This window comes from Diadema setosum, chromosome 7, assembly GCF_964275005.1.
Source record: "Diadema setosum chromosome 7, eeDiaSeto1, whole genome shotgun sequence".
In the NCBI taxonomy this organism is placed as follows: Eukaryota; Metazoa; Echinodermata; class Echinoidea; order Diadematoida; family Diadematidae; genus Diadema; species Diadema setosum.
In genome coordinates, this window is record NC_092691.1 from 37778095 (window position 1) to 37797006 (window position 18912).

At 37.7% G+C, this 18912-nt stretch overlaps 1 protein-coding gene across 1 annotated transcript in view; it reads right to left on the reverse strand.

Moving 5' to 3' along the window:
* LOC140230930 (CREB-regulated transcription coactivator 1-like) overlaps nt 1-18277 on the reverse strand; it is a 69803-nt gene extending 51526 nt beyond the window's left edge. The window contains 4 exon segments of the mRNA XM_072311070.1: nt 16140-16239; nt 17606-17728; nt 18103-18225; nt 18227-18277. Of these exon segments, the coding sequence (XP_072167171.1) occupies nt 16140-16239; nt 17606-17728; nt 18103-18225; nt 18227-18277 (397 nt within the window).
* Between the last annotated feature and the right edge of the window lie 635 nt (nt 18278-18912).

Sequence of the window (18912 nt, forward strand, 5' to 3'; positions counted from 1 at the left end):
CTTTTTATAACTCTCCACGATTCAACACTGATGTGACAGTGCCCAGCTAAGCTCTTCTCTGGAAAAAAAAATGAAATACTGGAGATCTGTGGTAATAGGTATATCCATGGATAGCCATCTAATATTCATGAAACATTTCCCGTCCGCCAGCGAGAAGGCTCATCATAAATTTTTCCTGCTTTCTGCAGCCAGATTATCATAATGCCCCAGCCTGCATAAAGTGGGGGATAACTGCTCATCATTATTTTCTGTTTGCCGTGTTGATGATATCATCAGATATCAGCCAACACAGATTGTCCACGACTAGTCTCAGCCACAATGCCCACTACAAACTCTCTCACCTTAAAAAATGTGTTTTAAAAAAATGAAATAATAACAATAATAATAATTTCCAATCAAGACAGCCAAGTACATCTTCCTCTAGTAAAATCAGAATGTTCAGTTGCAATGGCCTCACATATTATCTGCTTGCACTACAAATATGCAGGGCCTACCTGCAAAAAAAGTTTCCTGAAATGAGTACTGTGACAAGTTCTGCTGTCAGCATTTCTCAAAAGAAGGTCTCCATGTGGAAACTAGCCTTGCCAAGACCGAGTGGAGTGGCTCTTCTTGTCAATTCAACTACGGATGCAACCGCCGCTGCACTAGCACTCCAATCACAGCACAATTACGGGAAGATGAACGGTGATCATACAAACTGATAAAGTGACATACAATGACAAAGATCAACAAAACCCAATCATTCAGAAATTCTCTCCACAAAAAACGGCCTGATTAGTATCTATTATCAGGTAAAATCCTGGAGAAACAAAACTGACCATAAATTTTCAAACAAAAACAAAATATATGGGGGTTTCATCAAATTTTGTGGTGAATTCTTTCAAAGCTGCCATGTATCTGCACAGGTATAGAATTATTCTTTTTTTGGTAAACCCTGCCTATCCAACCTTGATAGTGTTATCTGTCTTTTTGAATGAATATACTGTATACAAGCTGTTATTTTCGTGAGGGTTTAATTTTCATGAATTTTGCGAATCCTTGTTGGACCGCGAATTTAACAACACGCGAAAATGTTGCCATATACTAGGAAAAATAATGCACTTATTATAGCCTCGGTGTTAAACTGCGAAAACAACATCTTGCGAAAATGTCTACGACCTCCTCGTTCGCGAAAATATCTGTATGCGAAAATAACAGCTTATACAGTATATCATGCATTCGCATCATAAACAATATATGATGCATCACGCGTTACCCCGGGGTACCGTAGTACCCCGGGAAACCGCGTTGTGTAGCGCGACCTCACGTCCACTCGAGGACAGCCAGAGAAAAATGCATGCACTGTGTGTGCGTGTACGTAGTCATTCCCATGCCACTGCATGTTATACTATGTGTGCATGGAAGCTGCGATACCACTAGCGTGTGCTTTAGTGCAGTGCAGTGCAGTAGCTAGCGCGCACTAGCTCCAGCACCAAAATAATTTCCTCTTTTTGGCACCCAGGGTACAACCTTTTTTAAAAAAAATAAATAATTCAACAAAATGGCTGATTTTTGTGTGGTACCCCGGGACACCATTTATGTTATCATATCACGCATTTGTATTAATTAAACAATATGAGCACAGGACTTCTCTGCACATATTCCATCAGCAATGTTTGCAGCTGACAAAGCTGACATGCTGACATGAAACCATAAATGCTGAGGTGAAGCTGAAATGATAGGATTCCTTTGAAACAGTTTTACATCTAGAATTTGTGCTTGACAAAAGTCATACAAGTTTATGCATATTTGAAACAAAGTTTGGATATAATCCCTATCTGACAAGCAAAGAAAAAATGTAAGACCTATGAAAATTTCTGCATGAACCACACTTTTGGTTGCCCACTGCTATCAAGCAACTGCTTATAACCACCTCAGGTTTAGTCCTGTGGCCAACTTAATATTAGAATTCAAACTGGTTACCACTAATATGTAGCAAAGTCAATGCGAAGCCCTATAAGTTAGCTTTCATTTTGTCTGTGAAAAACATTTATCTAACTTTTCTCATGGAACCTGCATGTTATACATTGTACCTTCTTCACAAACAAAAAATTTGGTGTCTGCACGCATTTTCTTAATTGTGTGCTGGATATGGATAATTAACAAATTGGTTAGTGCTGATATCACATAATGCGTGTACTTATAAAGCGAACCCTGCTACTACATTTGAAATCCTCGCAGACAAAACACTGTGAATACTCAGTGCATGGTCAGATGAAGTAATATTTCGTAAGACGCAATACAGGGCCCTGTGAATCAATGTCAGGCTAGCTTTATTCCCCACCCCCCAAGGAGAGGGGATCACATTGCACGTTCTGTTTAATGCACAGATTATTACCACACTGATCTCTCCCTCTCTTTCTCTGTCTTCAAGTCATCTCTCATCAAGGCTATATTTGAATACGCCGACGGGTCGGTTGAAACATTGCTGTTTCAGCCCCGGTCACCTGCCGATCGGCGCGTCATCAACTTGACGCAGGCCGCGCGGTAGAGCTGGGCATGTCATTATTGGGATGCAACCTACGGCTGATGTCGCACCGCATCTGCACGGGAGAGGGAGAGAGCGAGCGAGAGAGTGTGCGAGAGTGGGACTCAGACGAGGAGTCACGCTTGTAAGATGTGTAAACAAACCCCTATGTTGATGAAGCAACAGAAGGGGATGACCCCACTTTCACTCACACAGGACTCTTTACACCCCTGTATTAAGAGGAAACCCTCCCTCCACCATCCCACACTGGGGATGAGTGGAAGATGCAACTCATCCAAGTGTTTTCAGACATGCCTCCCCATTTGATCGGACTCGACTCTGGAGGCGACAACGCGGCATAACGCACGAATGAAATAATATGCATCAAATTTTGCCTTGCCGCCGAGCAGATGCAGCCGCAAGAGTATGAACCTTGCGGCAGACAGGCTATGGCTATAAATAGATGCAAATCTAATGTACACTGCCACTCTAGACGCAGCATAGCGTGGCGGATGGAGTGTGTCAGTTGGAAGCGGTTTGTTTTCACTGACAGGACAAACATAGCTGTTGAGAACACATTAGATACAGATGGAGAGGATGCTTTTTTTTTTATACAGACTCTATTAAAGGGCAAGGAGAAAACTGATAGAAACAAAAATTCATACATCATGCTCAAAATCTGAGAATGTGTAATGATGCTTAAGAATGGTAGTAAAGGACGGAATTGAATATGACGGCTGCATGGGTGGTTGATGAGATGAAGGTTCATATTCAGCAGCATTATAATTGATATATGCTAAATAAATAGAAAAATTATGCACGAATGCTTTTTGACAAACCATTCTGCTACACAGCATTTTTGATCGGTAGCCCAATAGAATGGTGGCTTATAGAATGTTCTCCACTCTGAACAGGAGTTCTACCCCAGTACTCACCCCAAAACCTGGGGGGTAACCCAAACTTCTATTCCCACGAATGTTGTGACAAATCATGTGTTTGGTTGGTTTATTTTTAGCTCGGAAAGAGATCTTGAAAACACATGAACATGAAGTGCACTCACACTAGAATTACTGTGGTATTAAACATTGTGGCAATTTGTTGTCATTGTTCTCCTTGGTGAAATACACCTGTACCTCGGAATTCGATGCCACTATATTTCAGTTGGTACCATTCTCATTCATGAAATACTGCACATGGTACTTGTGGCCTGATAAGTGCACTTCTCCAAGGTTAGCACTGTGCAAATGAATCTCCTACATGGAGAAGATAGAAAGTGTATCAGGTCACGTGACATGTGCACCGCAGTACGATGGGTGGTATTTCGTGAAACAATACAGTCGAAGCTTGCATGCGTATTCTGCGCCAAGTTTGAATAACCACCCTTAAAACCATGGTATTTTGTGAGGTATTTCGTATTTGTGTTTGCGTATTTTGTATTTGTGTTTACATTCCCACGTGATGTGTGAATGGGCCTATGGCGGCTCTAATGGAGGATTGATACAAAAAGCTGAATTTGACTTCTGTTGTCAAATGTTCAACAGTAACATATATGGTGATGCTTCCAATATTCTTCTTTAATAATTAGAAAATGAATACCACAGTACATTTAATAATTATGCTTGTGAAATTGTATGAAAAAAAAAAAAGAATTATGCAGAATTCAGAGAAAAACTAAAAGCAAAACTTGACCAGCTGATCAAGCTATGTTAGAATAAAGACAGTGTCTGGAAACAATAGCCATTACTGCTTCTGTTGTTGTACAATATCAGTGTTAATTTTCCATTGTGTTACATACCATAAAGATAGACTAGACGCAAATTGTGTTTATACCTGCATACACGAGAGTGCCAGTTTGACTTTGGCCCCACAAGTCTGTCTTGGGGTCATTTAAGGTTAATAATCCAATGTGGAAGAATATGACTTGAAAGCGTTATTAAGAACAACTCATCACATGAGAAGACAATGTATACATCATTTCAAATGCCCTTCTCACAAAGGGTTCTCAAGTTTTTGTTTGTTGTTGTTTTAAAAGATGAAAAAGCTGCAGGAAAATATCATGTCAAGGAGATTAAGTCTTGTTTCCCATCAAATGTACATTCCATTTTCTGATCCCAGGGAATAATTTTCCAGGTATCGCACAGCAATTCGCTATGCATTTTGGTGTGACTGCTATACAAAATGTTTATTTCGTCGCTGGGGTGACAAGACCTTCTTGCTCAAATTTTGGTGAAAATAACTTTTTTTGATTAAAGGCTAGATAATCACTTAATCGATGTCTTGTCCAAATTCTAGCTGTCTTACCCTAAAAAAGAAGCCACCACGGCATGTCAAAGGAAAAGCTATCCCATTTGATATAGTGCTTTGGCTGCCATGTTTTTTTGCTGTTTATAGATACGAGGTCTTGTCGTCCCAGCGATGATTTGTATAGCAAGTTCATTTACAGAGAATTGCATACCCTTTTTTCAAAATGTATGTCCATTGACTAAATTGCTATTTAATTTTGAGAAGGGGAATTATTCCCTGCTGATCCATTTCACACTTCAGCTGTACTGCTTTTAAAGCTCTGTACAATCAATATTAATACCTTTTTTTAATATTTATGAGAGACATGTTTCTAATTCTTCTAAATTGATACAGTCTGAATATCATATGAAAGGAATGTAAATCCAATGTATCATCTGTTTGTTCTCAACAAAAAATACACCATGGTTAAGAATAACTTTGTTTGCACTGTTCAGGGCAAATGAAGGGATTAAATGATGAGACAAAAGACAATTTTACGTTCATCAACATCTGAGTTTGCATATGTCCTATGAGAATATTATCCAAGTTTTGAACTTCTGCTTAACTTGATATCAAATAATTTACAACAAAAAAAAAATATGCACACAACTCTCAAATGATACAATTATAAAACACAATAAAAAAAAAACTCACTAATACGTCATAAAATCAAAATAGTAGCAGAGTTCTTTTACAAACTCAGATGTTCATGATTTACGACATACATGTACATACTGCAAGAAGTTACAACCCTTTAATAATACAATGTAATGAATATATTACAGTCCCCTCAGACTTCTGCATAATGGAGTTCAATCTCATTTTCTCTGAAAACAAATCCTCACTAACTAAAACAAACTTCACTAGTGTTTACGGCTTACAGCTTTTGTAAATGTAACCAACTTGACTTTTCAAACAATTTACTCACATTATGTGTAACTGTTTTGTGTTGAGACTAGTCAGACCAAGGAGGTATGAGAGAACGTTCTCTCATACCTCCTTGGTCAGACATTCATACTGTAGTGATTTTAATTGTTGATTTGATCTGTTTGGCTCAGTCATTCAATAGTAATGAGACTTCAGACCTTATGCTGATAATATTTGACAATGCTGGGATCACAATTCAGAATAAACAAATCATCTAATCATATAGCATGTGGCCGCTGTGATTTAAATTCAAGAAATTCAATCTTGTTCTGCGGTCTAGCCCAAATGGTATGCCCGGCCCAATATCTGGCGCTTGCACTCAAATGTTGCGCACTGTACAGTGATCATACATTACATGTCCTGCAAGATTTATAATTTGCAGTCTGTATTCCACCCACACACACACACACACACAAGGCAGAAGGTGCTTGAGGTCTGTCCAGCAGCCCATATCCATGGGGATGGGAGGGGACCCTGGCCGGTGCATGGACCCTGGCCAGCATACATGTAGGCTGGAAATCATCTCAATCAACATTAAGCTAGTTATGCTGAAATATTTATTCATCCTTTTTCTGTGAGGGAGGAAGAGGGAGAGAAGCTGTGGTATGGGCGAGACAATCTCAATAAAATTTAGTCTCCTTTTCATTTTATCTCGTATGATGAAATAAGAAGACCAGGATCTCTAGACTTTCCTAGAGTGCAACAGGAGAATTATTGCTGCATCAACTGATAAACATTGTGTAAGCTCATATTTAGTCCGAGAAGCAATACAAAAAAATACGACGGGAGGGATGACTGTGACACTGAAAGATGTTTATACACTGTACATAAATTTGTAATTGCTACTAACATGATAAACTTCTTTGTTTCTTTTCACACAATGAGGTCGCTAAATCAACCAAGCAACTAAAGACTTGGGAGTAATATATGTACACCTTACAAGTTCTGTTCCTATGATCAGGAACAATGCTTGACACATGAGTGAGCTCAGGCATCTGAAAGACGCTTATCAGGTACATGTATAAACCAAGACTACTAATCGTGCTATATTTCAAGAGGTTTGCAAACCCCTGAATGATATTGCCTTTCTTTATCATAGTGTCAAGTTACAGACTTTGAAAATGGATATGGCTGTTGCCATGTACACTGTTTTTACTCTAGATCTCCTGTGTTAAGTGATTGATGAGGCTAATGTTGAGACCTATTTTTTCTTGCCAAAATAGATTTATCAGGTTAATTATAGCATTAGCCGCCTCTGCTTTTTTGCTGCAAAACAATCACAGCTTTCAGTAGTTAAAAGTGTCCATTTTTGTATGTCTTGGAATGGAATGGCTTGCAGTATTAATGATGCATGCAGCTGTCAAATCATCACTAAGCTTACTGGTAGTGACTATTGTACAGTCTAGCTAACTTTGGGAGCCACAGGCAGACACTCGTACAGTGTACAATGTTGTAGGTAAAGCATTATAACTGTCAAGGAACTTCTAGGAGTAGTAAGAGTCATCTACCTGCCTACACTCTGCACAGTGCTACAAACCACTGGCCTACTTGCACGGGGCAACTATTCCCCTTTCATACGGTAGAAAATCTCTTGTGATCATGACTGTAATCTCTATTTGAAGAATCAGGATTGTAATTGAGATATATCTTGTGTCGGAAAGCAAATTATTGTACTCAAGATTCTAGAATCTTGATTTGCAAATCAAGGTCTGGAGGTGTTTCAAATCTCCACTTGCTTGATTTGTGGTTCGCACTTCCAATCTGAAAAACTCCAATACATGATTGAGATGGCGGAGCTCGGCTCAAACCTAGAGTTACTGCTGCCCACAGACAGCACAATATGGAATGCAATCTGCCTGTACTGCACTAGCTAGCCACCACTTTGCAAGTATGATTGACAGGTGCGAACATGCGAGCGTCTGAACATTCCGTATCTGAAATCTTTAAAGGACAAGTTCACCTTCACTAACATAAGGATTGAGAGGATGTAGCAATATTTGTAGAACACATCATTGAAAGTTTGAGGAAAATCGGACAATCCGTTCAAAAGTTATGAATTTGTTAAGTTTTTGTGCAGTCACGGCTGGATGAGAAGACTACTGCAGTGTATGATGTCACATGCGTACAACAATATAAGGAAAACATAAAGAGAATTTCACAAAATTTCATCTATTGAAAAAAGTATGCATTCCCTTGACTCGTTACTGACATATGTTATGGGTAATATTATTCCCATTGCCTTTAGAAAGAGGCAAGTCAAGTGCTCTTTTATTATGCAAAAAAAGTGAAAATATGTTGAATTTTCTTTACATTTTCTTTATACTGTTGTACTCATATGACATCACGAGCCTTAGTAGTCTCCTCATCCAGCGGTTCCAACACAAAAATTGTTAAAATCCATAACTTTTGCATCGATTGTCCAATTTTCCTCAAACTGTCACTGATGTGTTCTACTAATATTGCTGCATTCTCTCAATCCTTATGTTTATGAAGGTGAACTTGTCCTTTAAAGATGATTACTAGAGAGATTTTAATATCATCTGAAAGAACTCTGTAACTCACTCGCAGGCAAAGTACAATGTACATTGAATGGGTATGGTACTGATCCTGCATGAGTACGCCTTTGTACGTGAAACAGCTCTTGAAAAAAACTCTTTGTTTTTCTCTGGGGAAAACAATGGGTAAAACAGTGCACAAGGATAATGCCATGTTAAAGCATAGAAGAATTTGTGTTTGTTCAAACCAAGAAATCTTTACTCCACTGAGTCACACAGGCATAGGGTAATGTGTGAGATAGCTGTCACTCGGGACAAGATAACAGCAGCACTAAGATAACAGCAGCACTCTGTTCTATTCTTGATGAGACCTTTGCATTATCAATTATTACTTTCACTCTTTAAAATTCCCATACAACCGAAGTTGTGACTCCAATGTGTGATATCTCCTTGCTTTGACCTTTTACCATCATTTCATGTAGAAACTTGTCTATTTATAAATTTCGATCACGACTATCGAATTGCTTTACCTCTGGACATTCCTATATGAAGTAATTCATTCATTTTTTTAAATGCTGGTTTCAAACAAAGTTACAGTAGTACATCAGCTTTGACCTTTGAAATTTAGAGGAGTTTTTGCCCTCTAAAAACCCAAACAGACAAACATAATGAAACATCTTTAAAGCTTGTCTATACCTACAGTAAATGTGTATAGGTGTTAAAATGCTCCATGTTTGGTATTTTGGAATTTTCAATATAATGAACCTGCCAGCCACTGATGACATCTGTAGTTAATTTCTAAGGGATTTTTTTTTTTTTTTTTTTTTTGGGGGGGGGGGGGGGGGCTGCTGCTGATTCTGTATGATTAGGCAGCTCAACAGTGTTCTTCCACTCATTTTGCATTTTGTTAAATCTTCTACCATAACTATGCCTTCATGTGCGATAACTCCATTACCAAGTTTATGTATACTACTGCATTAATAGGAAATAACAAGCCTGCTCAAAACAAGCACACCCACACTTGCTTCTTATCTGTTGATTTAGCCTACTCTCTTCAAAAGGCAAAAACAAAAAGACCAAAAAAAAAAAAAAATCAAAACAAGTAATGTAGGTCATCGCTAGAGGCCACAGTGATTCTGTACTTTACTTAATTGGCTGCCTGTCCAGGGATACCCCAGTAGATGAAAAGGGACATCTCAATCTTGTATCATAGGCGTTAAAGGGCTGTGTCAGTCATCAGAACAGTCCTGAGCATAGCATCACTGTGTAAATCCCATTAACTTGTCAAGAGTCGCATAAACCTATCGCACACTGGCCCTAGACACATTCCATCTGATGGTAAGAATCAGCGCATACACTGTACCTGGTATCTAAAAAAAGAAAAAAGAAAAAAAAATGACCTTTGGTACTCAAATTTAACAAAATATCCATATTGTTAAATGTGAAAAAAAGGTAGGAACTCTCTCTTATCAAATTTACACAATGGGCAAATAAGCAATAGACTCCTTTAATGTATGATTTCACATTGCGTTTTAGGCAAAACATTCACACACATTAAAGACAATGTCCTCAGCCAGTTAGACTGGATGCAGCTAATGTGATAACAATGGACTCATTCACAGACATACACAGTATGCAATGCAGGAGCAGTAACAATTCTGAACAAAGATGAATTCTTTGATGGCAGCGACCACACAAAGAACCTCCATGGAATGATCGCATTACATGTATGTATACTGCAGATACCTGTAAGAGTTAATCATGCTTGTTCTATGGAGGGTATCCATTTCATGTCTGGTGAGGGGTTTATGAGTGTTGGGGGACATTCACATTTGATGCTAGCGGGAGACAAGGCAGTCTTTTCACATTAACTTGAGTACTTCATTACTTAGGGTTTATAACAACACATACATTGTCTACAGATCAGCTTCAGAGTATGTCGGCGGAACCCACTGACGTACATGTAAATCACACGAGAAATATACTCAACTGTTAGTTGCACAATGCTCTTTCAGACCATGTGTATCCATTGGAGGATTATGGCATGTAATAAATGTGTACTTGTATGATATACATTTGTAACAGACCTAGGGAGGAGACTATCCTTACAACACATGGTATGTTGCACGACAACAGCGAGGGAATGATGGGAAATTGAGTCCACATGATCATTACTCACAAAGAGCTCTGTTCACATCCAGTCTACAGATATGAAGGTGTAAATTACACTGCATACATTTCCCACTGCTCATAAAAAAAAAAAATAATGCAACTTACTCTTCACTATCTCTGTGGGATTACAAAGGATATTTGCTATAAAAAAACACACTGCAAATCCAATTTGCACTAATTCTTTAAAAAATATTAAAAAAAAGTTGTTACACTGAGCACACAATGCCACTGCACTTGAACAAGTCAAAGTAATCTAAGAACAGCAATAATTGCAACGTGGTTAATAGCTTTGGGACCTCCCTTAAGAATCAAAAGAAGCAAGAACAACAACAAAATACCCTGTACCAATCAAACGAGTATAAGTAGAACTGTTAATGTATTCCACAGCTCCTTTAGAACTTGCCTTAGATAACTGTGAAATGAATTGCACAAGCAATAAAAGCAGACATTCATCATTTGCCATGGGATTAAAAAAAGAAATGCTGAAGAATATACTGGTATGTTGTGTGAGCACATGGTCTGTTAAAGGCAATAAAACCCATGCCTGTATAGCTCAGTGACATCCCTCAGAAATATGCAGTCTAGCTACTTACATCACCATGTATTATTTGAAATATCAATGTCACACTACACACAATATCTTAATATCTTGAATTTCAAACTGCTTCAACTGATTCGATGCTCTCGTTTGGACATATATTGTACATACTAAGTATCTCACACAGGTACTCTAAAATGTGATACATTTCTTCTACTTACAACAATAAGAATCTGGTGAAAATTGGGCAAAACTTATGATTAAGCAAGGCTTCTACTTCCAACTTGTTTTAGTTGGTGTGATGACATTTTCAAAGATGTTTCTTCGTGATGCAATGCAGAATCATTCCATACTACACCACTCAATGTTATGCTTCTCTTCCCTCATGCATACATAATGTATCATTACACTTGAATAATTCCTTCTTCTCAAGGGCTAATGACACCAATGAATTGAGTTTTCCCTGTTTTCAAAATATGAATTAACATTTACTATTCATCAGCATCATCATCATCCTGGAAAATAAATATACTTTTTAGTGAAATGGCCAAGGATAGATTATGATATTTGACCTCCACCACTGACTTCTCACCCATACTTGTTCAGGCAAATATGTAATTGTTTAGTTTTACAAGTATCTTTTCTTTTTACCGCATATTGCCATTGGACATTCCTAAATGAAGGTATGGCTGTAAAATTACATTTTTTTTTTTTTATAGCCAAAATACAACTTGAAATCTGAACTTGACCTTGATTTACTACCCTTATGATGATCATACAAGTGATTGTCTATATTCATTTCTACCCCAATCACTGATGTACATCATCACTGAACATGCAAACACCACGCAGAAATAATGACTAGAAGTTACATTTTCTTGTCCTTTTTTTTTTTTGGCAAAAAGCACAGTGACCTTTGACCTGACTTTTCATCACTATTATTCCATTGTCATACATGTAATGGTCTATTCAATTCTATCCTTTCTACCAAATAATATCCCCACTGGACATACCTCAATGAAATATCCATTTCAGCCAAAGTTCAATAACCTTAGATCTCAACCTTAAAGGGGAGGTAAACCCAAAGAGCAATGTGGATTGAGTGAAAGCAGCAACATTAGTAGAACACATCAGTGAAAGTTTGAGGAAAATCAGATGATCGATGAAAAAGTTATGAATTTTTGAAGTTTTGGTGTTGGAACCTCTGGATGAGGAGACTACTAGAGGTTATGACGTATGAGTGGACAACAATACAAAGAAAATATAAAGGAAATTCAACAAAAATTCATTTTTCTAGCATTATGAAAAGGCACTTGACTAACCGCTTTCAGAAAGCAGGGGGAATAATTGCTACCCTTAACATATGTCAGTATCAAGTTGATGAAATTTGTAATTTTCGTTAAAAAAAAAGGCATTTTTGTGGAATTTTCTTTATATTTTCCTAATACTGACCTCGAGTAGTCTCCTCATCCAGCGGTTCCAACACCAAAACTTAAAAGATTCATAACTTTTGCATGGATCGTCTGATTTTCTTCAAATTTTCACAGATGTGTTTTAATAATTTTGCTGCTTTCACTCAATCCACATTACTTTTTGGGTTTGCCTTCCCTTTAAGGGATTCTGTCTAAAATCTACTGAGCCAATACATGTACCTACTGTAGCATACCGAGGATCGGCTTCAAAAAAAAATTGTAGAGCATTTTTTTTTCTCTCTCTCTCTCTTGAAGCATTGATACTGAAATGGGGGACAGACAGATGGATAGATTTACAGACAACCCTAAAACATGCCTCTGGTACCCTTTAGGATAGAGGCATAAAACAATGCAGTGCTTACACATTAGTAACAAGTTCAGCTCCTGACAAAGGCCACAGTACACGAGTGTGTTGAAGATATTTAGTGTATCATATTTATGGTAGCTGGCATGAATATCCTAAATACCAAACAAGAGGGTCAACGTACTTTGGCATCGGATAGCCTTTTGTAACGAACACCACTGCAATTCCCATTTGAGAGCTTCCAAGGAGGCAGCTAGTTACATTTCCATCCCATGTCTGCCCAGATGACAACTGGCCTCTTCCACACTTTTCCTGATGTACATTATATACCCTCATGTCTTTTTTTCTTCACCTCCCAATCTCTAGTACTACTGACACCACTGACAGTCACCTAAACCCTGATCTTACACATCTTTAAAAATTGTCAACCACTGGATACAATGAAGTGTAGAAAATGTTTTTCAAATGAAACGCATACATTGAAAACATTATTCATAAAATTTTGAGTACCGGTACCATTAGAGAAGTATAGGAAAGTTATGATGGCATGTTAACCTCTTATGGTATTCTTACTATGGAGAATCTTGTGTTCCTTGAATTTGCTCTGTATTCAGATATATTGCACTTTTCCACCGTTTGGTAACATTAAAATCTAACAGTCAAAAACAACTCACAAACACAGCTAAAGAATTCTGCAATACTCGAGCACTACATGATTTTAGAACACTCAGCATTTCTCATGCTAGCACATAAAATACATTGTACAGTTTGTTACAAACCCACAAACCACGTGCATGACTCAAACAATCAGCACTGTGACTAGCTTTTGACGCGTGCCTTTTTAATACATAATAAGGAGCTATCCTCGAATTCTTGAAAGTGCATCAGAAATAATAAGTACAGCTAAGAAAATTGCAGACAAATTTGTAAAAAAGATAAACAAAAAAAAAAACATAAACAAAGATATACACTTGTACATAATGTACGTGAAAGGTACTTAATGATATCAAATTACCCGTCGTGAATGTGCAAATATCAGTTTAACAGTCACTGTATGCAACTACTGGGCCCCATTTTATCAAAAGATAAAATTGATTTTAAATTTCCTTACCACACAGGCTGCAATAGACTTACAGTTGAAATCAACTTTATAATCAATTTTAAATCTTCATAAAACAGGGCCTTGGACTACTATGCATGCAATTGACTGCTCCTGGGGAATAAGATCAATGAAGCTTACACCATAGTGATGTGCTTCATGGTGCCCTTTCAACATGTTTTAGTGCAGAATGAAAGCAATAGGGCCTACAGAGTGTCGTTACCAGGAAGACACAATAACTAGGTCAACAAATCACGGTCAAAAGGCTGAAAGTGCTCCGTTAATCGAGATACCCAATTCTGACTTAGTAGTTTCTCATTAAAAAAGTGCTGATTTAAATGCAAAAGTATTTCAATTTACTGTGCATGAGTTAATCTATTTTTTAAAGGGGCAGGTATGAACAAACATGTTGAAATATCTAGTTAACAAAGTTTGCTGAAACCTTTTATTATCAATGCCTGATAAACATAAGTTAAACTCTAAATTGTATTGATACACAGTATTATAGCATAAGCATGCAATTTAACCAATCTCTTTTAACAAGAGAAGAAAGTAAAGCGTAGTCAAAGTTTTTAAAACAGTCCCAGTACCTATATAACCTGAAATTCAGAAGGAACATTCAATTTATTTCACTTTCATTTCCAAAAGAAAGCATCTAACAGGTTTCACAAGTAAATTACAAGTGACTTTTCTCATTTCTAGCCATGAAAAATACAAAAAGAGGAGAAAAGAGTTCTTTGATAGCACAGGGTATTAACCTGTTATGGACCTGTCCAAGGTATACTCAGGCAGCGTCTATGTGAAATGCCTGTTTAGTACAGCAAAATCAGCCCGTCCTCAACAGGTTAATACACCAATCTATTTATAGTTTTGAATGTTCCGTTAATTCTTGTGAAAAAACCACCAATGCTTTCTTCTTCTTCTTCTTTCCTTACTGTATATGCCATATATTTAGCGAGTCTAAATTTTTGCAAATTTGAGACTTCCCTACAATATCACGAGTGGTTAAATTCGCGATTGCGGAGTATGTTGTACTAAACAGAGAAATGTGGAAGTCACATTCATATCGGGATCACAGTCAATATTTTTGCGTCTTTGAATTCGCGAATAGCACCCAACTCACAAAATTTGCGATAACAAAGACCTTGAAAAATATTTGCCGGATACAGTAATATCCAGTTGAAGACGGGCTTGTTTTGCTACAACACATATTTCCCACAGACACTTGCCCGCGTATACTCAGGACTCATCCTAAACGGGTTATAAAGTTCAATACACCTGTAACAAAAAGTGCAAAACATGCTAAAGCTTGAATGGCAGTGGAAAAAAGAAATGACAATCCCTATCAGCCAACCCACCCAAACACACACACACACAAACACAATTATGAGTGCAATACTTTAAATATCTTCCTATTTGTTAGAAAAATAATCTACCAAGGCGCACAGAAAGTTGTACTTGCTGCCTAAAATCATAATATATATGGCTTATATTATTCCTCATATAAGAGTCCCTTTATAAAACTGCCAAAGCAAAGTGTTGCAAACAGCTTTACTATATAGAGTCTAACTTGACTGCATGCCATGTCTCCAGTGTGATATTTAGGTGATTAAAGGTGCATGGTCCCGGTGTTTTAGTCAAATGCGGACGCGGACGCGCGGCGCAGGTTTCCTATAGAGACCTACGCTATCGACTCCTCTTTTAATAGCGCTTATGCTTTGGCCCACTTCCCCCGAGTCCGAAGAAGTCCGATTCACTGTAGTCAGTGGTCGGATCACAGTTCGGCGCATGATTCGGCTGAGGGGGATGACAGCTTCAGCAAACTTCTTTTGTAATGTCATAATAACAAACTCATATGCACGCACCCTGGCATTACTACAGGCTGCGCGATGCGCACAGAAGACAACGAAGGCAATGTTACTTAGCAACACCTACGCATTTTACTCTTGAGGACAGCTCAACTTCAGTAATCTTCGTATCAATGCTAACGGTGATCGGCAGTATCATCAACAGCGCCCTCTACACTACCGGGACTATGCCCCTAACATGGCAAAAAGATCATGAAATCATAGTCAAATCCACATTATCACCCACTCCAAAATTATTTTCCCCAGAGCTGTTTCCCCAAATGATGTCAAACTATATCTGTGACTACAGGAATTCCTGCTGTCAATGTCACACATGAATTTCACCGGCAGTTTTCTTTGGTCACAAAAATATTGCTGCTGCAAACACAACAACAAAAACAAACAAAAAGTGAAACAAAATTCTACAAATTCACAAAACCATTATATGCAAACAATATACCAAAGAACAAAAAAATATTCCATGAAAAGGATATATGCCTCCCTCTATGGGCTCCTGATCGCTGTGTTCTGTAGACTCGATCTTGAACTCCCCTTCCGGTGGCATTTTTTATATCCTCTAAACTGTGTAATGCTTGCTGTAAAAAACAAAGAAAGAAATACATGACATTATCTTGATAATTATCATCACAATGATATGTTTGTTGGATGCTTTATATAGTACATTTACAGGTGCACTGAGAAGCATTGGTACAATACTAGTACTCTAAATCATTAAGTGTACACTACTTATAATTTATGTATGTGTACAATTGTATATTGTGCCTAGAATCCCAGATATATTATGTAACTATTTCAACCTTATACATAGCAATCATAATCTTCTTCATTGATCATATATGACACCAAAGAATTTAAGTGTACATATGTATGGAACTACATCTGAAAGACAATCATTTTGCGGTTTCTGTATCATTGAATCTGAAATGCAGGTCCACTATCTGTGGTAAATACATCTCGATAATCTGCAAGTATGTACTTTGTAATACAAATGTAATCACATCATGAGTGCGAATGACACAAAACTAGCAAGGATTAAAGGGGAAGAGCAACTGTAAGGTATTTCATTCATATAACACGTGCAGAGATACTTGAAACAAAAAATGTATCAAAACAAACATTGCTGTTATGTTCTGATATAATTAGAAGCAGTCATTTTGCCTGCATATTTAATACAACATATCTTACAAAGCATGGCAGGAACATACACACTGTTGTAAAGGTAATATAAAACATTTGGTTTTCAGCACACAGTGGCTACTTCTTTATTAATCTTTAATGTTTTCAGCATGAACAGATGTAAATCTTCATGTAAGAAAAAAAAAACAACAACAACTGATTGATTACAATTTTCATCCCTAGGAAATAAAAAAAAAGAAAAATTGTTACCATAACAGAGACAACTAAAAAGTACACAAACAGCAGTACAGAAAATAATCCCCCTCTAAAACCTGAAATATCACATTCTCCACTTTACCAAAGGAATGTCAAAAATGGACACAATCAATCTAAGGTAAGAATTCACAATATTGAAAGCTAAATGCAATCTTTATGACACCGGTGGTGTTTGCTTGTCCTCACAACTTTATTTTCTATAACAAGTGTGAAATCTTTATGGGTATTTAAAAGTAAACGTCAGAAATTATCTGTTGTGCCTGTTCCCTGTCTCAGGTGTTAGACACAGGGAAGGGGAGGGGCGCACTGCTTTATTTCATTGTTTCAGGGTAAATTTTATACCGTATCTAACCGTGTTGAAAGGCCATGTGTCTTGAAGAATGAAACTACGGACACTGTCCTCTTCACCTGAGCAGAAATAAAGCGGACACTGTCCTCTTCACCTGAGCAGAAATAAAGCCATTTCTTCCTTTTGCTGAGAATTTTGCAGTTAATTAAATCATGCACAGCAAAAGAGGGATAAATTTTTCATGATTTCAGGAAACTCACCTGTAAGTCTATACTAGCATTGTTTCCTAATTGGTTCACATTTGGTAATGATCCTCCACGATACGCTCCCAGTGCAGGCACTAGTTGGAGGTGATCATGGTGATGAGTGTGACTGTGTGGATGCTGTAAAACAAAAAATGTCCAGTCAATGTGAGTAAAATTAACATCAGTCACATTAAACTACAGAGGACTCGGCACAAGCATGATAGAATAGCTCTCCTCATTAAAACACAAGGCAAGACAAAACAGTACATCGCCAAGCACACAGCTTGTCAGTGTAAGTAGGAATACATCAACGCTATCATCACTGAGCTGAGGTAGCATGCTAAACACAGTCCCTTTCCATACAGTTTCCCAACATTGTACACAGCAGCCCGTCTGTGTACTTGGCATGGTAATTTATACGGACGGATTTCAACAGAGGCGCCCTATGCTTTACACACGCAGAATACCACGAACGAAGATTGTGCAGCGACATTATACGTAAAATTACTTACCCTAGAAACTATGGACACTTCTTTCATAATCTGCTCAAAAGCAGCCGTCTCCTCCGCCTGCTTTTGATTATGTAAGGCGATCTTTTCACTAAATTTCCGAGGGCTAGACATTTTGAACGTAGGGTTTTGGCTGGCTAGCACAGCCAGATTTTCGTTCTGAAATAAATGTTGTCATCTAGCGGGTTATTTGCAGGGGGTCGCGCCAACTATCCAATCAGTGATGGCGTTACTGCGCTTCGGCTCACCGAGCTTTGTGATGATCGCCCTGCTGAGGAATATAACTCAGAATTTAATATGTGAAAAATATACAATTCGCAGGGGAATTACAAAAAAATTCACATGGTAGATTTACAGCTCCGCTGTTCACGTGTCCTTTTTTAATATAAAATAGGTAATAGTCTACATGCTACCTTAACCTGATAATAATTGCGTATGGATGTCATGTATTCATACTGGACATATCATAGAGGGAATTGAGAAGGTTTGGAATATGAATGTGCGTATAATCCACACACTGTGACATGACCTAAGCCCGTCTCATATCTACTACCCGTAACCGGATCCGTAACCAATGGTGTGCGCATTTCCATTGTCAAATTTTCTTTCGATTTCAGCCAATCCCATTACCTTTCTATGAGGAGTAAAATTGAGAATATCCTGTCTACTGCCTTCGAGGAGTCGTATAGGCATATTCCTGTACTACTGATATTATTTTCAAAGAAGCGAGAGACTCGGAGAGAGAAAGAGAGAGAGAGGTTTTGTCTGTTTTTTGTTTTGTTTTTGCATTTCTATAAAGAATTAAAAAAATAC